The 23,184-nt window shown below is 39.1% G+C and overlaps 1 protein-coding gene across 4 annotated transcripts in view; it reads right to left on the bottom strand.

Annotated features, from left to right (window-relative positions):
* LOC126190869 (homer protein homolog 2) overlaps positions 1 to 23,184 on the bottom strand; it is an 864,566-nt gene that overhangs the window by 54,475 nt on the left and 786,907 nt on the right. For all 4 annotated transcript variants that reach the window (XM_049931466.1, XM_049931464.1, XM_049931465.1 and 1 more), the window contains 2 exons: positions 15,886 to 16,031; positions 9,351 to 9,532 (listed from right to left, as the gene is read on the bottom strand). In XM_049931466.1, coding sequence (XP_049787423.1) covers positions 9,351 to 9,532; positions 15,886 to 16,031 — 328 coding nt within the window. The remainder of the gene's footprint in view (positions 1 to 9,350; positions 9,533 to 15,885; positions 16,032 to 23,184) is intronic.

Below are 23,184 nucleotides of genomic sequence, written 5' to 3' on the forward strand. Positions count from 1 at the left end.
CCAGCACTTTCATTAAAAAGCTACTTGTATTGCTGCAGTTATTACAGCATACAAACATAATACTAACAACTGTGCCCACGAGATATGACCTGGCAGACTGGTCTTGTGTGAACAGAGAAATTCGCCTAACGAATAGTAAACTGAAACACTTTTGCACTAAGTTTATGAATGTGACACTACTGGATACAGACAGGTATGAGAGACACTGCTTTACAAAGCATGGACTACATCTAAATCAGTTTGGCAAAAATAAACTAGCAGCAGATATTGGAAAAGCTTTTCATGAAATAATAGGCCTAAACAATAACGATCATGAAAGCAGACCAGTCATAGCCCTAACTAACGACAGAAACTAGTGAGCTGGGCCAACTCTAGCAGGATTTGGTCCAGTAACAAAAATCTGCAACAAGTAATTAATACACAAACGAAAGTTCACTCAAACAGCAACACAATTAAAGACAAACAAAAGTTAACAGTGTTTCATCAGAACATAAGAGGCCTATACTGCAAGCTGGATCAGTTCACAGCAAATATAGAAGACACAAAAGGTATAAACAGTGCCCACATTCTGTGTCTAACAGAACACCACATCACTGCTAGTATTGAAGTGGTCCCTATTCCCAACTATGTTTTGACAACATCTTATTGCAGGAACTATATGGACAAAGGAGGAGTAGCTGTATATGTAAAAAACAATGTCTTGTTCACGGCAATAGATGTACAATGGCAGTTTACAGGGCACCATCTGGTAATTTTAAAGTGTTTGTTAAACAATTAGATACTCTTTTGTTGTACTTAAGTAGAAAAAATAGGGGCATGGTAGTTGTTGGGGATTTTAACATAGATTTCTTGGTTAATTCTCCCTGCAAGGTGAAGTTTGAAAATCTCATGTGCACGTAAAACCTTGTTCCCATGGTTAGCTCGCCCATCAGAACCACATCCTCTTCCAGTACTCTCATTGATAACGTTTTTGTTGATCAGAGTAAAGTCAACCATATTAATATTGAAATGGTTATAAATGGTCTGTCTGACCATGACGGACAATGAGTTACTTTCAACAGCTTGGGAATTCCTCTGAGTGACACCTCACCTAGATGGAAAACAGTAAGGAAAATAAGTGAGGAAGCTATTCAAATGTTCAGATCATGTCTTCAGCATACTGACTGGATACCTGTTTATCTATCAGAAACTGCTAATTCAAAATACAATTTATTCACAAATGAGATAGCAGGTATCTTTGAAAGTGTATTTCCAAAAAAGTCATACAGAGTCCAACCTGCTAGGTCTGCAAAAAAACCATGGCTCACTAAGGGCATCATAGCTTCCTGTCAGAGAAAAAGACAACCCTACATACCATCAAAGACTTCTAACAACCCTGCTCAGCTAAAACATTATAAACTATACTGTAAAATTCTTGCCAAAGTAATTAAAAACTCTAAAAGTATGTGTATAGCATCTGAAATTACTAATTCTGAAAATAAAATTAAAACAAGCTGGAATGTGATAAAGAAAGAAACAGGGACTGTAAACGACACCAAAGACAAAAATATTGTTTTAACTGTTGATAATTCAGAGATAACTAATAGTGAGGAAATTGCTGAAATCTTTAACCAACATTTTTTAACTGTCCCAACACAGATAGGTTGCCATGGTTCTGTAGATAAAGCTGCCTGTATAATGAAAAATAATTTTCCAGAACCTTTCAGTCAAATAAGTGTGCTTCCCATTACTGCCAATGAAATCAAAAAAATCATACAGTCTTTGAAAAATAAACATTCTGCTGGTATCGACGATATTTCAAGCAAGCTGTTGAAGGCTTGCTGTAGTGAAGGGACCGAAGTTTTGTCTCACATCTGCAACACATCCATGCAACAAGGAGTGTTTCCAGACAGAATGAAATACTCCGTTGTCAGGCCCCTGTACAAAGCAGGGGATGCTACAAATGTGTCAAACTATCGCCCTATCTCTCTATTAACAACATTTTCAAAAGTCCTAGAAAAAGCTCTGTACAACAGGATTGAGGCACACCTTGATGACCTGAACATCATTAACAGTCAGCAGTTTGGTTTTCAAAAGGGAGTTTCAATAGATAACGCAATTTTCTCATTCACAAATGATGTTCTAGAGTCTATAAACAGCAAGAGGCTGCCAATTGGTGTCTTACACAACCTATCAAAGGCGTTCGACTGTGTAGATCACCAGATACTCCTCAAGAAGGCCTGTCATTATGGAATTACAGGACCTGTAGGCAACTGGTTAAAATCGTACCTCGAAAATAGGAAGCAGAAGATTATTCTAGATGTTTCAGATAGTGTATCACAATATATAGTGGACTCTGAGTGGGGAATTGTGCAGCATGGAGTGCCACAGGGATCAGTGCTTGGGCCCTTGCTGTTCCTCATATATGTTAATGACCTGCCTTTATCCATCAATAAGCAGTGTAAATTTACAATGTTCGCTGATGATACGAGCATTGTGGTGGATAATGTGTCAACTACTGACTTAGAATCCGAGGTCAATGATATCCTTAAAGAAGTTCTGGGTTGGTTTAGTATTAACCCCCTTTCAATAAACCTGAAAAAAAAAAAAAATAAAAAAAAAAAAATAAAAAAAAAAAAAAAAATTATCCAGTTCCAGACAACCCACAAAAACCCAAAAGAAATAGTTATCACAAAGAATGATCAGATGATAAAGCAAGTGTACTTATCAAAATTCCTAGGCGCATACGTGGACAGTAGGCTGAACTGGGAACATCACGTTCTACAAACACTAAAACGGCTGACGTCGGCAACATTTGCTTTACGAATTTTGTCACGCTTCAATGACATTACCATCTCAATGTCAGCTTACTTTGGCTATTTTCATTCAGTCATGTGTTATGGCATCATCTTCTAGGGCAATACACCTGCCGCAAAGAAAATCCTCACAGCACAAAAAAGAGCAATAAGAATCATTTGTGGTGTACCCCCACGAACCTCATGTCGAAATCTTTTTAAACGACTTGAAATACTGACAGCAACATCTCAGTACATATATTCACTGATGTGCTTCATAATAAATAACCCCACTCTGTATGAAATGAATTGCCTACATCATGAACATAACACCAGAAGAAAAGAGGATTTCCACTGTGAGTTAAAGAACTTGACACTTATTCAGAAAGGGGTAAAGTACGCTGGAACGAAAATTTTCAATTCCCTACCCAACAGCATCAAAAGTATAAAGAGTAGTACATCAGTATTTAAACGTAGCTTGAAAAATTATTTACTTGAGACCTCACTTTATTCACTAGAGGAATTCTTTCAGAGAAATAAGTAAAACCCAGATTGGAAAGATGTTTTTAAATTTTTTGACACTGTTTACTGTTAAACTAATGTAATAATGCTCTAATGTAAAAATTCCTGTTTTCCTCATTTCCATTTTTGGGTCACTTTTAAACCCAAAGTGGAAAGTTCTGATTACTGTTCAAGTTAAAATAGAAGCAATAATGCCCTAAATATGAAACTGCTATCTTCACATTTATGTTGACTAGTTTTTAAGCTAATAAGTATGACTTTTGTGCACTGTTATTAACACTATAACAATGTCTTTATTCTATGTATTTTATTATGTACATTGACACGTTCCACATCTGAGTTACTTGCTCACATGTACAGATCTATGGAACAAGTATATAAATAAATAAAAATCATGGAAGAGTGGCCTTCGTGTATCAACGTTATTGTGTCACATACTGAAATGGAGCAACGGGTAGTGATTTGGTTTAACATTTTACTTGGTAAAATGGCTACAGAGACGTGTGTCTATGAAAAAGTCTTACTGTGATAACTGCTTAAATAGTGCTAGAGTATTTGAGTGGTTTATACATTTTAAAGGGGGGATAGGTGTCGGGATAGGTGTCACTCAAGTACAAAGAGAGGTCAGGTGGTTTCACCTCTGTTTCTAGCGAAAAAACAAATGTCATATCTCAAGCACATCCATCTAATTTGGTGTCGAGTGACTTTTTTTTCCCTAAAATAAAGATTCTATGAAAGGTCAACACTTTGACAATGTAACCAACATTCAAGCCAATAAGACGCCCAAGTTGAAAAACATTCCAAAGGAGGACATTGCTGAGTGATCCGCGGCTGTATGAATATACTGTGTTGTACTCAAGTGGGGGAAGACTATATACAACACCTGAAACATTAAAAGCACCATCTTAACTATAATCTATTTTTTGTCAGTCTAGTCTCAAAACTTTTTGGACTGACAAGATACGTTGCTACTCTTGTTGAGAGAGAATCGAAAGGAAGGCTGAGGAGGAAACCAATGGGCAACTCAAAGAGGACGTCAGCTTTGAAAAGCCCAACATTGTTTTTGTATGTTCTGTTATCAGTTATCATCCTGTGCTTTTTTTCCAGGTCACTGTTTGTGGAGTTGGCATGGAAAGATAAAAAGTATGGAACAGCGAGTGTTTATTGTGAAGAATGGTTAAAGTTTCGCAGAAATTGTTCAGAAACTCCATACTATTTTTACACACAATGCACCAGATGAATGCACTGTTATTAGGCTGATCAAGGCATCTGAAGAAAACTGGTTAACAACATACATCAAAAGCCCTGGACACTCTTGAAGTGGCTGGTGTCAGGCAAATATTGCTCTGTGTGGGATTCTGTTACCGTGAGTCCGGGAAAATCATGTCACTTTCACACTCAAGAAATTCGTATGTGCCCAGCAACAATGCACAGAATATTAACAAAAGATTTGCACTTAAGCTTATACAGAGTTCAGTTAACACAGAAACTGAAACAAATGAATCATGAAAAATGAGGATAATCTGTGCAGCAGATCCTGGAAAAGAAATGAGAGAGCCATGGTCTTACAAAGTCAACATTTTCTCAGATGAAGCTCACTTCCATTTCAATGGCTTTGTGAACAAACATAATTGCTGAATATGGGGGTCAGAGAACCCAAGAATAAATCACAAAAAGACCTGCACCCTTAGTGAATTATGGTTTGGGGTGGTGTTTGGAGTGAGAGTCTTAATCAGTCCCACATATTTTGAACATGAACAATAAAGTGCTGTCATTGTGAATGGAGGTCATTATCATGTGACGCTCCTGCTTTCCTTTGGCCCCATTTGGATCAAATGAAAACTGAGAATCTATGGTTCCAACAAGATGGTGCAACTTGCCGAACTTCAGGAGAAATAATTTCACTGCTGTGTTAAAAGTTCCCAAATGGACTTATCTTGTTATGAGGAGACCAAAATAACCCGCTTCAATCTTGTGACCTGACTTTTGTGAGTATTTCCTATCGGGGTATGCTCAGTCATGAGTTTACCAGAACAAACCCTGTAGTCTTATTGAACTCAAAAAAGAAATCGGGTATGTATGAGTGAGCGGGCATTTGTTAATTTCATGGACCAAGCATTGGGGGAGGGGGGGGGGGAGGGGGGCAGCATGGCCTTATGCATCTTTTTGGCCTCGCCATGCAAAATTTGTTTTGTAGTTTTAAGCTCTTCTCTTCCATTCTTCAAGATATATGCTGCAGTCCCCACAGACAGTGTGAGCCTCAGAGAAATTCACACACTTCAAAGATGAACAAACAACTCCCTTTGTGTGGTCTTACCACATCTGACAGCTTTACATCCTACAGTGGTGTGCCCAAAGCACTAGCATTTAAAATAGCACATTGGGTTGGGGACATAAGGCTGCATGCTTAAGTGAAGGAAACCTGCCTTGACATGCTCTGCGAGTTTTGTGCTACTGAAAGTAAGGATAAATGAGTCTTATTTGACGAGACTGAAATCCACCCTTTTCATTATATTTTGCATGTCCACAATGCCTTCTTGGTCCCATTCAGCTTTCAGTTCCTCTTTGGGAATATCTATAAGATCCCTTCATGACACAGCACCTTTGCTACGGTTCAACTTGTAATGTAGCTCCATTTCAACAGCATATTCCCTGAGGCATCTAACATCTTGAAGGTTTCTTGCTTGTTGGGAACTAGAAGTTTCCACTAACCGTGTCACATTGCGCAATCACTCGGCACTTTTCAAAGTGCCACAGATACCCTCTAAACCCTTTTTGATACTGAAAGGCAAAACTTTGTAAAGTGTCCTCTCTGTTTGACTATTAAAAACACATTCTGACCAGTAGCATACATTCCATTACTATAAATGGAAGCACTCTGAATAATTCCTGAATTTGGAAGACTGGCTTCATGAGCTTTCTTGTTCACTTAGGTGTTCATACCCAGCAGTGGTACACCCATTCTGCTGGGAGTTGTTGAATATAAGTTTGAGGGTTCTATCTTGATCCCAAGAGCAGCTAGGGAACTAAAGGTCCACCCAGACACAGCCGCACTTGCCTGGTTAACTCTTATACAACTGAGGTATGGTAGGTTCCCCAGAGGTTTCACGTTAACGACTGTTCCCCCTCAACAGCCACACATCTCATCGACATGCAGCACATGTTGAGACTGCTTGTTTTTAAAGAGGTTTCTCCCACTCTCATGATCTGGGCAGTTAAGCCAAGATAATCATTCCCCACAGCACAAAACATTCCACCACCGCACTGTACAGTAGTCACTGGAGCATGCCTAGAGTTAACAGTGATAGAGGGCTGACAGTGTTTACCAGTCCCTAATTCAGGAACCCCAGGAAAGCCAAGCCCATACCCAGGAAACCAATGCTGAGCCCCTGAGGGTCCAAGATCTCATGTGTCAGGCTAGTAGGGAAGAGGGTGGGAGTCATATGCCTAATACTGTCTTTCATGTTTACATCTCAACAACTCCTGAAGAGAGTGGTGCGTTTTGTTTCCTTCTTCCAAATAAATAAATTCAGTTTACTGTTGTTTCAAATCCAGCATTCTTTTTGAGACATCCTTTAGAAAGAGAAATGGAAGAACAACAGTGAGGTTTCAGAAAGGACTTGATCTTTACATTATTATCATATTTGGATGGAGAAAAGATGTGAATTTGGAAAAGACACAGTGATGTTATTAAGAAACCCTATGGCATTGTCTCTAACTAATTGGCCTGGGAAACATTAAGTGATAAATAAGTTAGTGAAGGGGAAGTACAAATGATGAAGGGTATGTACAAAATTTATGTTAGCAGAGTGAATACCAGAACAGGAAAACCAAATTACTTAAAGTAGCAATGGGGGCTATCACAGAGAAGAGTTTTTCCCTCCACATTATTCATCATAGTCACAGATAAAATTCATAAGAAAATCAAACAGAAACTAGGGAGGAATGCAACAAAAGCCCTGTTGTTGTCAAGACGACTTAGTGATATGGGGTGAGGATGAAATGGAAGTGCAAAGGCAAATATCTGTATGAAACCAAGCGATAGAAAAAAATGGGATGAGAGTAAGCACAGAGAAGAGCAAAACAGTAGTGACGAAAAGGTAAAGGAAGGAGATAGATAAAACTGAATGAAAACTTTTGGAAGTTGTTCGAAAGTTTCAAATACAGGGTGGTTATAATTAAAGTGCAGCTACTCACATATGTCCACTGTGGGCTGTAATTATCAAATGGCAGCAAAAATTAGTAGACAAGCTAACATGTTAAAGAGGAACCAATTTACACTTGAAAAAGTTAGTTCCAAATTTGGCCACCAAGTGCAAATCTGGCACTGAGCAAAATCTCGTCAATGTCTCCAGTGCTCATATTGAACAAATTGTGTATGCAACAGTTAATAATAAAATTAACATTATAGCTTTCTCACTTGCCTTATTTTTTCTGTCCATGTTCCATTCCTAATCCATTTCATATGGAAACATTTCTGTGTGTCTTTCTTGCATTCACAGTGCCAGATTTGCACCTGATGGCCTAAATTAGAAGTATTGTATTGTACTGTATTGTATTGTATCGTACTGAACTGGGTACCTAGAAATGAGAGAAGGGCTTCGTCCCTGCCATAGTACTCAGAGGTTCACAACCCTACAATTGGCTACAGCAGTCCACTCACCCCACCGTTGCCCGACATCAAACCCAGGGTTATTGTGTGGTTCGGCCTCCAGTGAACCCCGCCGGGAATGTCTCACACTAGACACGTATAACCCAAATGTTTGCGTGGTGGAATAATGATGGTGTACATGTACATGGAGACAGTGATTGCGCAACAATCGCCAGCATAGTGTAACTGAGGCAGAATACAGGGAACCAGCCTGCATTTGCCAAGGCAGATGGAAAGCCACCTTAAAAACCATCCACAGACTGGCCACCACACTGGACCTCAACACTAATCTGCCAGGCAAATTCGTGCCAAGGACTGGCACGCCTTCCCGCAAAGCAGTGCGTTAGACCACATGGCTAACCGGGCGGGCAAATTAGAAATAACTTTTTACCCAATGTAAAGCAATTCTGGATTAAAACTTTAAAATATCTACAAAGTTTCACTGTCATACAATAATTACAGCTCTACTGAGGGGCTGCAAGTAGCTGCATTTTAATTATAACCACTCAGAACTTGGGAAGTGTTAAGTGTTATCATAAATTATGTCAAGATAGCCAATGAAATTGGGAAAAGAATACAACAAGCAAAAGCTTCTTTCAGAATGTAAGGATTCTATATTCTACTTATTCTGAACCTATTCTAGCACATTTGGCTGGCAAATCGACAATGAAAATGGAAGAGAACAGAATTCAGACAGCAGTGATGAAATTGTTAAGAGGCATTAATGACAAGAAAATAAAGGACAGACTCAGAAATGAAATCAAAAAAAGGACAGTAATCTCAAAATTTCCGGACAGAATAGAAAGAACAAAGCTGAGGTGGTATGGATGTATATTGAAAATGGGAAAGGAGAATGAGCCACAAATTATGTTTTGAAAGGTTAATTGAAAAGAGATCAGAAGAAAGACGCAGAAAGGGGTGAGCAGATACAGCGATGGGGTCCTTGGAAAATAGGGAAGAAACGTTAAGAGATGAACTTAAAGAATGAGAGGAGTGATGGGGAGACAGACAAAAAAGGAGATTTATGATTCACAACCCAGCCCAGGAAGGTGGCTATGGGCAATGAAGAAGAAGAAGAAGAAGAAGAAGAAGAAGAAGAAGAAGGCCATGCCATGAGTGCCATGCCAACAACGATATCAAAATAGTGATTTGGCAGTGGTTGGATTATCAGACAATATATTTTCACAAAAATATAATTCATAGTTTCATTATGATAATGCCTTAATAATGGTGGGAATTACGTTGAAAAGGATATTAAGTATTGGCTTCAATGCAATAAAACTTTTTTAACTGCACTTGCATTTAATACAAAAACAGTACTTACCTAAAAAAATAAAAATAAAGAAGGCTTGTATTTTCCCCATACTTTTTGTTTGAAATTAAAATCTACCTTCCAGTCTTACCTTTTGCTGCTTCAAGCTCTATGTACTTAGTTTTAATCCTCTGGTTTTCTTCTTTGTAAGAATGCAACTGCCGCTTCCATTCCTCAACATTTGCTGTGCTTTCCTGGAGGGCACTTGTTAATCTGACATTGTTGCTCTTCAGAGTTGCGAGTTCCACCTCCCACTTCTTCGCATTAGCAGAACTGTAAAAAAAAAAGAAGTAAAATTAACAGACATTTATTAACGAAAAGTGTGCTCGACTTTCAGTTTCTTACAGGTGGAACACATTAAGTCTGACAGCACAGTTACTGCAGGTCTTCTGACCTAAAATGATGAGTACCAACAACTGTTAAACATTAACTGGAGTTCAAAACAGAAAGAAATAAAAAGAAATAAGGTTGCTGAATTTCTGCGATAAAATAAAAGGGAAAATGTGTGTGACAACAATTTTAAGCAGTACATTTTATGGTTCCACATGTACTTACTTTCCCCTCCTGTTTTTTCTTATCCGAAAATTTCATCCTAGAAACAGTGTCAGTGACTACCAGGAAATGGGCTTATATTTCATGAAATTACAAGCATTCTGGAGGGAATCTTTAACATTCAGGTCATCATGGCAGAATTCTATATTCTTTAATGCTGGAAGAAAAGATACAATGCTCAGTAAGTTTCTATTGGCAGATTTTTTGCTGAATATTACATCTCCTCCGTATTTTCTGTAATTTTCACATCTGGAGCAGAAGGGTCATAACTATCAACATATTAAATTCCTAAACCATCAAAAACTGAAACAACAAAATTAGAGATTGAACTTTTAAAACAGATAATTAGTTGCTGTTGTGTGTAACTGCTGTTTGACAATACATAATTTACTCTTTCTTTTTCACTACATAAAATTTTTATCTTGTACACTTCTTACCTCCCAACTAAGGGAGTGCTCCATCTATCTAAGCTTTTATTCACTTCCCAGTGACCGGCAAGTAGATTACAACAATTTGCAGTTATTGTCAGTGGCATCCACTGCTGGATTAAGTCCTTCTCTAGATACTTCCTTGCATTGTAGTCTTGATCTTGCACTCCTGCAAGTTTTCTAATGTCGTCCAACCACCTTTTCTTAGAATGTCATCTTAAGTCCTTTTCTATTTCTTCAAATCCACCAAATAACTTACTTGGTTCATTGACCACCCACCTCCATTTCATTTTCATTACTGTCATAAATGCCTTCTATTACAGGCTGCTCCCTAATCCATTTATTTGTTTTCCTGCCTCATATAGTAGGCTGCATCCATGATTTCAGTGGTCAGCATATGTGGCTTCTCTGAAGGACCCAGGTTCGAATCCCGGTATTTCCAGTGTATTTTCCTTCATGGGAGGACTGGATTGGAGTGCATTCAGCCTCATGAGGCCAACTGAGGAGCTACTTGAATGAGAAATATAGGCTCCAATGTCAAAAAAGCTGACAGTGGTAAGGAAAGCAGTGTGCTGACCCCATGCCCCTCCATTCTGCTACCAATGACACCACTGACGGAGGATGAAACGGCAGTCTGTCAGTCTTGATTGGCCCCTTCAGGGCCAGAATGTGGAGTCTTGTTTGCTTTGTCTCTCTCAGCATTTCTTAACAGACATCTCTCTCCATGTTTGCTGAGCAGCCCTCATTTTATGAATGTCTTTCACAACGAATATCCATGTTTCATAATGAAAAGTGACAACAGAAATCAAGTGTAAACTTTCCTTCCAGACACATCATGAACTTGATTCCAATTCTTCTGTATGTTTCTTTTGCTGTCCATCAAACTGACTCCAACAGCCCTGAATATAAAAACACTCCAAATAGCTTTCCTAGTTCACTGTTAATTTGTACCACTTTGTTTTTACTGTGTCCATTGTAAATTATTTCCATGTTATTAAAACTGATTTTAGACCCTATTTAAAACTTTTTTTCTTATTCTTCCCTTTGGTGTTGAAGTTTAACACACACACACACACACACACACACACACACACACACACACACACACACACACACACACACACACACAAATTGGCAAATTAATTTCCGGGGGGTTTCACCATCTCAGTGTCATAATAACTTGTTGCTTAAAATTACTTATTTTCACATCTGAGCACAAAAAGGGCATCCTAGATGCTTTGGACCAATGTATTTGCTGGCTACAGCTTCTAGAGTGTCAGCAAAGGGCTCTGAATTCAGTACTGCCACCAGCACACAAGTACGTTAACCAAAGGGCAAATATATAGATATTCTGCAGAACACTGCAGTAAGAAAATCATGGACTTTTAAGACAGGTAATTAGTTGCTGCTGTGTATGACTAATATGATGGCACTACTGTTTGACAATACATAATTTATTCTTTCTTTTTCATTTCTTTCTTTTTCACCAGATAAAATTTTTGCCTTGTACACGTTCTGTCTCCAGATTAAGGGAGTGCTCCATCTTTTCTAAGCCTCTAATCACTTCCCAGTGACCAGCAAGTAGATTACAACATTTTGCAGCCATTGTCAGTGGCATCCACTGCTGGATGGCTGATCCACCAGTTTCTCTTGATGTGGTGATTATCAGTGTAATCTTGCCCATTGCAGTGAGTTGGGCTGTCATTCTAACTATTATTGTGTTCAAGCCCTTGTAATATTGTATTGAATGTTTCTTTGTTGTCTACACAATGCCCTACTGATGTCATCTGGTAAAAGAGTTTGGCAGCTTGCTGTAGCAGAGCCATATTAAATTGGTTGGTGAAAAGGCATAACAAAGACGTTTCTTTTGACAAATTTTCTAAAAAGATTTGATGGGGCTGTGTATAACTGAGTTTGCAAAACTTTTTTCCCCAACACCATATAATCATTAACACGTGGCTGAGCCTCTTGCAACCAATACAACACGAATAACTTCTCTCTCAGCTCTCAGCAAGAGTGGCAATTCTGTGCTACTGTTTGAATCTTTGTTAGAGCTTCATCTCCAACAGAGTTACACACAGTGTAACTGAAAGCGAACAGACCAGGAAGGAGGGTCAGAATAATTAAACTGTTTCACCCAAGCTCCGGGATGAAAATTTGAATTATTTTTGCAAAACACCAGAAATTTGCAAAGTGTCAGGAAACTGTTAAATTCGAAGGCTTCCCCATCCATCGATCTCATAGCTTCGTTTAATGGTGGATGTGGCTCATAACGTGCAGCACTCTGTGTCTGTGATGGCATGTTTCTATTATCTGAGAGCGATCGAATTTGGTAACTGCCCATCACCACATGTACAGATGGGATCCTGCACTTAGTTGCATCGGCACTTCTTACAGTGCCTCATATCATGCCTAACGTTTGCGACATTTTCACTTGTAGATGTATGAATTCTTCAGTAATTACTTCCTCCTGCTCCCTGTGGCACCTGTTGTTGTTTTCTTGAGTTTCCTTAAACTTCAGGAGTTCTTCCACTTCTGCTGCATTGGAAATTGATGCAAAGGTCATCCTGTTGGGTCCTATTTCTGAAATCTTTTCGACTTCCTTGAACTTGCGTTGTATTTAATTGATATTTTATTCTACTTGTTGGATCTCCTTTATCTGTTCCAACAGTTCACTAATTGCTCGTTTGTGGGTCTCTAATGCAGATAAGACATCCTTATTAATTTCTGTGTGTCTTGTCTAGTAAGCCTCTTTAGTTTTCTGGTGTTTCTTTGTGTCTTTATTATTCTGATCTACTTGTTTCTGTATTGTCTCAGTAAATGCCTCCAATTTCACCTCCATCCTCTTAGCAAGTTCCTCCTGTGACTTTTCGTGCTTCCTTTCTTGTTCCTTCAGTGATCTCTTATTCTCCTCACCTTAGCCATGATTTTCTGTGGCACGCTCGTTACATCCTCGCCTCCAAATGCTCCTCCTGCTACTGGTGAAATCGCCACCACTGGCTGAGACAATTGCATTTTGATGCCCTGTGTGTTTTCTACACTACCGCCTACCTCATCACTCATTGTGGCTGTCTGATCCTGATCCTGATCTGCACACTAATACTACCTTTCCCATGAAATGGCTCCACAGTTATTGAACCAATGCTGTCATGGATTCCATTTTGCCTGACTGTCTCATCTGGCTTCTAGTCCTCACATGCTAAAAGCTCCGATGCACCTGCCTATTCCTCTAATGTGCAGTGTGCAGAAATACTCATGCCCTTTTTTACCTGACAATGCAGAAAGAATACGAGAAAAAGATGGGGACAGCACACACAAGCTGCTTGGGAAAAAATTTACCAAGTTACAAAAAGTGCTGCACTATTAGCTAACACAAAATATGCCCCCAAAAATTTGAACATATTCATTAATGTGTTGTATAGTCTTATTTGTAATTCAATTGAGTATTTGATTCATACATTTATTTATCTGAGTCTGAGAAAAAACTGTGATTGATTGTGGGTCAAAAGAAAGCAAGTTCCTCATCCTGATGGAAAGAGGATGGCAGGGATGTAAATTTTCGACAGAATCCAGGTGTGCTGTAAACATTGAGGTTATAACACACTTTGAGAATGAATTTACATGATTAAAATAAAACAATGATAAGAAAATGAATGTTTGTTACTAACACCACCAATGTGATTTGTTTCGTTTTGTTTTGCCTTAGGGCGCAAACCACTCTTCCAAAAACACTTTGTCCCAATGAAACACCTGCTGTTTTGACAGACATTCATTACCAAATGCCTGCTCAATCACCGGAAATGTTTCGATAGCAGACTGCCCAAGTTTCATGTAGAATTTTATTGTGATTTATTGTTCAAGTGAATACTATATTGCAGCTGGTAATGTACCACTAACCAGCTGGAACTGCACCACCGAACAGATGTTCAGGTAGGGACACACCAGGAGCTCTAAGCAACCTGGAGTTGATCACACTGGAAAGCTAACAACCTCCCAGACCTTGTTCTGACCAATAATAGTGTCAGACTAGAACTGGGGACATTAATTTCTGGCCATACCTTATACATGCATCAGACAGCATTGTTTGCTAGCACAGTTTGCCAGGTTTAGCTTGACATTCAGATGCATTTTGGATAAAGCCTTTGATTTCTGATAACTTAACTGGATGGCGAGAGCACAAGTGAAGGACACGTACAGAAAAGTTGGAAGGGGTAGCCTCTACACTTGCCCCTCATGTCTAAAGTCTCGCTGTTCTATAATATAGTCAATTTGTTGTTAGTACACCACACAGAAGTAGCCCGGAGTGGCTGTGTCCGCTTGTTAATTTCTCTTGGTTATAAACAGGCCAAAACTTATCAACACTGTTATCATAGGACATAGTATTTATGACCCTAAGGCCGTTATAGCCCAAGTATTAGAGGGAATGATACGAAAAGTAGAAAATTATTTTTCCTCAGTGAAACAATACTTTACATTATCCGAGCAGTCAATATCACAAACACCCATATACAGGCAAAAAATGAAGTGTTATAAATGAACGTGATTCAACAGTGCTGTGCAATGCACCTTAGACAGATTAGTGATGAGTAAATCTGTGAAGCATAGGCATGTCAGAAAGTGTTTTAACAGCCATGACAGAAAGCTGTTATAACAATAAAAAGAACTTCACCAACATTTGAACATAACCACCGAAGCCCACCATTTGTGACTGAAATAGGAAATGGGCGAAGTGACAGAGATCATGAAGAAATATCCCCCACCACACATAAGATGGCTTACAGAGTATATATGTAGGACACCTGTCCTTTAGAGTATGTCAGTGGAGTTTGACAATCATCAGCATGATGCTCTTGCATTTAATAAACTTCACTTTAATTTTCTATTAGTGTGATTTCTCTCTCTCTCTCTCTCTCTCTCTCTCTCTCTCTCTCTAAAAAAAAAAAAAAAAAAAAGAGAGAGAGAGAGAGAGAGAGAGAGAGAAGAAAGGAAGGAAACAAAACAGCCTCATGGAGCTTTCTTCATTAACTGCCAGTTTATTCAGGGCATCACGCAATTCAAAAACCTGTAACAGATTTTTAATTTTTGGCCACTTCACGTAATGCAGCCAACTGATGATTTACACTTAAACATGACAACAATGTAGCATATGGTATAGTAGCTGTTTCGTACATTATCCAATTACCATACATCCACAACACCAATGGCTGTAACAGTCCCATGATGTACACACCAAGTTAGTTGCATGTGTAAAACTGTCACTCCCTTAACAATAATGTTAAGAGCTTCATCTTGAAGGAAATCTTTGATCCAATCCAAAAGTTAGTTTGGTATTATGTGGTAGAAATTCTCCATCAAGACAGTACTATTAGAACTCTACACGGGTCATTCTCCAAGTTCTCTCTAAAATGTTCTGCCACTACACGAACCGAGGCAAGTAGCCCATACAAAGCATCAACATGCTTGACCCACCATGATTACATATCTCCACCTGTACCTATCTCCAAATACCGAGTTTGCCACCTTCAAGTTTCCTCATTAATTTATTAAATCTCATCCTCTTTGCTCTCAATGTAGCAAGAATGGTCTCCTGAGCACACAACAATATTAAAAAAAGATAACTGTTAAATATGTTGCTGCTGTTATTACCTCTGTGCTAGAGCAAGCTTCAGCCTATCATTTTCATATTTAAGTTGTGCTTCTGGAGGCAGGTTAGCAATGGCGGGTGTTGCTGCAGACACAGGAGCCGGGCTCTTATCTCCAGACTTTGGCTGATGTTTGGGGCTCTCTCCTGCCTGTGAAAGCAGCACATATATGTTAATCTTCTATCAATACATGATTATAATTACTTAAAATGTATTTCATAATTTCAATATCAAACATTATCTAAGAACCAAACTGAATCATATTTTCCTCAAGTGTGCATAAATACAATATAATTACACACACACACACACACACACACACACACACACACACACACACACACTCTTAGAATTTGAATATACACTGAAGAGCCAAAGAAACTGGTACACCTGCCTAATATCGTGTAAGGCCCCCACATGCACGGAGAAGTGCCGCAACATGGCATGGCATGGCATGGACTCTACTAATGTCTGGAGTAGAGCTGTAGTGAATCCTACAGGGCTGTCCATAAATCCGTAAGAGGACAATGGGGTGGAGATCTCTTCTGAACAGCACGTTGCAAAGCATCCCAGATATGCTCAATAATGTTCATGTCTGGGGAGTTTGGTTGCCAGTGGAAGTGTTTATACTCAGAAGAGTGTTCCTGGAGCCACTCTCTGTGGCAGTTCAGGACATATGGCATGTCACATTGTCCTGCTGGAATTTTCCAAGTCCATTGGAATTCACAATGAACATGAATGGATGCAGACAGGATGCTTATGTACATGTCACCTTTCAGAATCACATTTAGACGTATCAGGGGTCCCGTATCACCTCAACTGTACATGCCTCACCCAAGTTACAGAGCTTCCGCCAGCTTGAACAGTTCCCTGCTGACATTCAGGGTCCATGGATTCATGAAGTTGTCTCCATACCCGTACATGTCCATCCTCTTGATACAATTTGAAATGATACTCTTCTGATCAGGCAACATGTTTCAGTCATCAACAGTCCAATGTCAGTGTTGACGGGCCCAAGCGAAGCATAAAGCTTTGTGTCTCACAGTCATAACAGGTACACGAGTGGGCCTTTGGCTCCGAAAGCCTGCATCGACAATGTTTCATTGAAAGGTTCGCATGCTGTTGCTTGCTGATGGCCAAGCATTGAAATCTGCAGCAATTTGCGGAAGGGTTGTACTTCTGTCACACAGAGGATCTTTTTCTGGTCGCAGCAGTGTCGGAGATTTGATGTTTTATAAGATTCCTAATGTTCATGGTACACTCTCAAGATGGTCACATGGGAATATCCCCCACTGCATTGCTACCTAGGAGATGCTGTGTCCTATTGCTCATGCGCATTGTAGCATCAGTAACCGATCTAACAACTGTGCCAGACACTTGTTGGCTTATATAGGTGTTGCTGAGTGCAGCACCGTATTTTGCCTGTTTACGTATCTCTGTATTTGAACATGCATGCCTATACTAGTATCTTTGGCACTTCAGTGTAATATGAGCAATGGCAGCTAACACAAAAGGCACTCACTGCCAATGTTATAGTATTTAGGACAGTCCTTTTAAGTTGTGCAACCATATTTTACTGCAGACATCATGTTCAGTAAGTGGAACACTTCTATGCAAAATTTCCTGGAAGGTTGGGGGGGCTATCAATATTGTGGGGCCTTAAACAGTGTTTTCAAATCAACAAGCTTTTAAAATTAATCATGTCACATAATGTGAAGCAGTGTGGGCTATGATCTTTGTCTCTTGTAATGTTATTTTATGACCATTTTCCATGCAGTGCTGCACCACCAAGACAAACACACTATTGGAAGTGGAATCTGTCATCCAACCACCATCTAGCAACAATTTAAATGATCTCGCCAATACAGTCAGCGTCAGATTTGTGAGGGGATTTGACATATTCCAAGTGTTCCAATACTGATGTTATCTTTAGTCAGCTGTAATGTGCGCTTAATTTCTGTAGGCATATGAATACTAGCAAAAGACAGGCTCAGTCTTGGGCACTTGGAATGTGTCAAATATTCTCACAAATGTGACTCTGGCTGTATCAACCAAATGGTTTAAACTGTGGCCATGTTGTGACTGGACCACAAACAGCACTTCAAACATAGAGAAAGGGGTAGATCTTGTTGGTGCTGGAGCACAGTTCAGAATATTGCTGCAAAATGTTGCAAGAACTTAAGATCCACGCTCATAGTCTTTCATATCAACATTTCTCTATAAAAGAAATGGCATAAATTCAAATTACTGACGACAACTTTAAAGCAAACCAAAGTAGCTTAGTGAGCAAAGCATGGAAGCAGTCACTGGACACCGGTGGGTACATTAGGCTCGCAAAAATACCTGGCAGCAGAAATGGGAACAGCTGCACAAGGATCAAGGAGTCAGGGTTCTGCAAAAAGTTATGGGGTCACCATTATTTTCATACAATTTATATCAATGTGATGAGCACTAGTTCAAACTGTTTGCTAGTATTCTTTGTGCAAGTAGTCTGCTGCGGCTGCTTCTGACAACTGATGTATAATTTTATTCGTACCACATGCTCTTCTTCATGATGAGGTCTGTGGAACACAATGGATGAATAAATGAATGAATGAAAGTTGTAATGTAACAGGTCAGGAGGCCCAAAAACTACCTGTGGTACAGTGGTTTAGTAAATCAACCGATCCAGTCAATGTCATTATGTATATAAGAGGGGCATTCAATAAGTACTATGACACTTGTTTTGTCGACCGATTTCAGTTGAAAATGTGCAGAATTTGTTGTGAGACATCAGGGAACATTCCAGCATCAGCTCCTACAGCTTCATAAAGTTTCAATACATGTCAGCCTATACATAGGCTTCAAAATGGCATCTAAAATGGAGGTGCATTCCAAGCAGAACTGTCAGCAAGTTTCTTTTGGCAGGAAATCACAGATATTCATGGGTGCTTGTAGAAAGTCTATGGAGATCTAGCAGCAAACAAAAGCACAGTGAGTCACTGGGCGAGGTGGCTGTTATCACAGCAAGGTCGCACAAGCCTGTCCATTTCACGAGTGTCAGACAGCCCCACACAGCTGTGACTCCAGCAATGTTGAAACATGCAGACATGTTTATTCAGTGTGATTGATGGATCACAATGAGACCCCTTGCTGCTCAACTGGATGTCTCTGTTGGTAGTGCTGACACACTTGTCCAGCAGTTGGGATATTCAGAGGAGTGTGCCCGCTACATTCATCACCGACTAACAGAAGGTCATAAAGAGCAATGAAGGACCATCTATGCGGAATTTCTGCACATTATGAGGCTGATGTGACAATTTTTTATTGAGCATCATCACAGACAATTAAACATGGGTTCATCACTTCAACCGGAAACAAGACAGTAATCCATGGAATAGTGCCACACCACCTCTCCTCTAAAGAAAAAGTTCGAAACCACACCCTGAGCCAGTAAAGTCATGGGGATACTCTTGTGGGACTCTGAAAGGATTATTCTGTTTGATGTGCAACAATCAACTAAGAAGTATAGTGTGCTACCCTCAGGAAACTGAAGAAATGACTTCAGAGTGTTTGTTGCCACAACAATGCAAACAAACTTCTCCTTCTCCATGACAACACAAGGCATCACAAAAGTCTGTGCACTCAAGAGGAGCTCATGAAATGTCATTGGACTGTTCTTCCTTGTCCACTCTAGAGCCTGGCCCTCTCACCTTCTGACTTCCACCTGTTTGACCCAACGACAGATGCACTCTGCAAGAAACAGTACATGGATGATGGGGAGGTTATTGATGCAACATGACATTGGCTCATGGGGGCATACAGACCCTCTGAGTAAGGGGTATAAGGCCATTGCAATGAATGAAGGTTGTGTTGAAAAATAGGGTTTTGTAGCCAAAATAATACGGTGTATTGGAATCCTGAATAAAACCAACCCACTATCCGGAAAAAAATATATTGCATCACTTTTTGAACACCCCTTGTACTTGCATATAGTTGTATTTTGTATTTCAACTTGCACTAATTATTCTCAATGGCGTTTAGAACTATATATATATAAAGCACCTTATTTGAATCTATGGCCAAACTTAATGAAAATAAAAATACAGTTATGTAAACAAATAACACATTTGCCATCTTCAGGAGAAATAGAAAAAAATAATTTTTATAAATTAATATGAATTGTCATAGGTGACATGAAATTATAATTTAATTCTGCTTAAAATTAATACTTTATAAAATTAATTGTTAAAAGCACTTATTTTGTATGTAAATTTAGATTATGAAGGAATGCAAATTTATGAAGTTTCAGTAACGAAATTGTAATAATGTTTTTCACGTATGTCATGGTGTGTCTAGATAATACTATTAAGAATAGATTTACATTTCAGTGGCTTCGTCCAACAAACCAGTATGTACAGTATATTGCAGAGGAGTATAGAGTTTGAACAATGCTGTGAAAGTCAAAGTTGTATTCTCTAGAAGCATATATTCAAAAGTTATTTTGTGATTAAATTACAAAGACTGAGGTAAAGTTAATGTCTGAATGCTTAATTTAATGAAGTTACCACCACCAAACTGCAAAGTTTAGATGCCATAATATCTCCAACAACAAGACCTCGGGTAAAATAGCAGTTAAGTACAAACTACAGCATTACTCATTCTAGAATATTTATACTGAAAATAATCTTCATTAGCTACTAAAAGCACTTGCAATTAACAGACTAAGATGTAACAGCAATATAACACAGCATTTTGGAACCACTCGAGATGTAGTATGATCGGGTCTATTGTTCTTTTTAAACGATGTGCAGGATTTCTGTTAAAACTGATTGCAAGAGAGGAAAGTTGTGAAAATGTGCAGTTTCATAATATTTCTTTCAGTTGGTTTCAACTATGATAGCAAGTCACTTAAACCAGTAGACAATTTTTTTTCTCCCATATACATATTTCCCCGTATGTATGACTTTTGCTTTGATTAGAATATTAGTAGGCAATATGAATTACATGAAACTTTGTATTGCCACCCAATCACATATTAAAACTATGTACAATGAAGTCATTGAAGTAACTATCCTCATAGTTGCAGCAGCTGGTGAGGCCTGTCTCATACTTCATACACCAATGACTCCAACTGATGTACTTAATCAATTCACGGGAATCGAGGTTTCGTTTACAGGAACAACACACATGGCTCAAGATCATATATTCAAAGAAATTGGAATTTATTTATGATCAGCATGTTTTTCACATGGTCAACTGCATGTTGCCCTTCTACAGACCAGTACTTCAGAAAACCAGTTCATACTCTTACCACGAAGTATCCACAAAACGAAAAATGTTGTACATTCTGAAATTTTGTAATTGTACGGCTTACAAATTTTTTTAAAAAACCTTGAAACCAAAAGAGTATGTTTACCATATTCCTTTTGATTTATTGTAATTTCAAGTTGCTTTCTTTCAAAGTGGGTTAAGTCCCAATGAGGAGCCAAAATTTGCATCCTGATATAATTCTGAAGGATACCCCAGATTAGGAAGTATATTCATTCCCATACATATTTAAGAATTGCAAAGCATTGCCGGGTTCACTAGTGTTGATGTATGGAAGTCTACTGCTTTTTTCTTTAATTCTGAAATTTTGCAATAAATGTTCCTTGGAAACTTGAAAGCAATTGTTATCTCCATGCGCTGCCTCAAGCCCCTCTCCCTTCCTGTTTTTACATAGGAGATCGCAACAACTGTTGAGTCTTGCTTGGAAGTGACTTACAGGGTGATTCAGGACGAATGTTGCAGAACTGGAGCAGGTTGAAGACGACACAAACCCATGAATGAATATTAAGACAAGCATGAATACCACTTATTGAAATTCTGTATAGGCATTTGTGGAACATCGAGCTGATGGCTAATGTGCGAAGTATGGGTGGTCAGGCACTGTTGACCCTTCCCTCAACTGAAACAACAGCCCCACATTCTGATGTTACATGTACACAGGATAGTATTCCATATTCACGTAATGTTTGAAAAACCCTGGGAAATACCCTGGCATAGGGAGTTCATTGATCAGGGAAATGTCTCTGCTATTCTGTCACAGCCACAGAGTCACTGTCATTACGGTATTCATACGCAAAGAACATGTCTGCTTCGTCTGCATGGATGTAAACATGTGGTATATTGGGATTCATGGACTCAATGATCTGGCTCAGTTAAATCCCCTGGCTATGCTTGCAGCTGTTGCCTCAGTGCAACATCAAAGTGCTGCCATCTATTGGAGCACACCTGCAACTCTTGTAAGATGGATCACTCGTCTGTTCCACCATTGTTCTGTCTATCATAGCCTCTACTCAGCGTTTCGGTAAGTAATATTGAATCTTGACTTAATATTCATTCCTGGATGTGTGTAGCCTTCAAGCCATTCCAGTTCCGCAACAATCTAAATTCATACACATATTCACATGACTTATTTGGTTTATTTTTACATTCATAATCACCTCGCAAATTATGTGACATTCCACCTGAATCACTCTGTATACAGAATACCAGAGAAAACATATGAGAAAACTGAATACACATGTGCATGTGCCTAAATAATTGGCTGCCAAATGTTACCACACAGAAACAACTCAGAAAAGGTTTGTGCCATCCTCATGACTTGCACAGTTCATATTTTCTTGGTGGAAACCTCTTGCTCGATATTCTTGACAGCAGTAAATCACTACATTCAGTCACCTGTGTGAACGAGGTAACATTAAACTGACTTCTCAGAGCATTTCCACAGAATAAGTTCCGACTCCAGTCATGAATATGGCTCGTGTACACTTTTCCATCATTGAATATGCCTCACAGGGTCATTTCTAGCTGACACTGTGCACCATAGCAGAAACACCAGCTGATAATCATTACCTACAAATTATGGTAGTCCGAGGAGAATACAACAGAACTGTGTGCTGCCTATTTCAAGGCAACTAAAAAATCTATGTCAACCCCAATTCTCTCCACATAACCAATTTTGGTTCTTGACAGGCAAGGGAACACATACTAAAAGGAACCTGAATCAGTGTTGCCTGGTTCTCTTCACCAATGAATGTAATACTTGGCTGAAGCCTGACAACTGTTGAAGAATGTGTAGGCAGGCAGGTACCAATGCATTTCTCAGGTACGGAGGCCCAAGGACTCAGTACAGATGTGGATCAATCAAGTTTTTGGCCAGCACCATGTTTGATTATTGGCTGCCCCACACCACCAAAGAAGGTAAGCAGATGGCTACATTTTCCAGCCTGTTGTATGGCTCTAAAGTAAACATTTTCAGTAACAGGATAATCTCTCT

The sequence above is a fragment of the Schistocerca cancellata genome, chromosome 6, assembly GCF_023864275.1.
Source record: "Schistocerca cancellata isolate TAMUIC-IGC-003103 chromosome 6, iqSchCanc2.1, whole genome shotgun sequence".
In the NCBI taxonomy this organism is placed as follows: domain Eukaryota; kingdom Metazoa; phylum Arthropoda; class Insecta; order Orthoptera; family Acrididae; genus Schistocerca; species Schistocerca cancellata.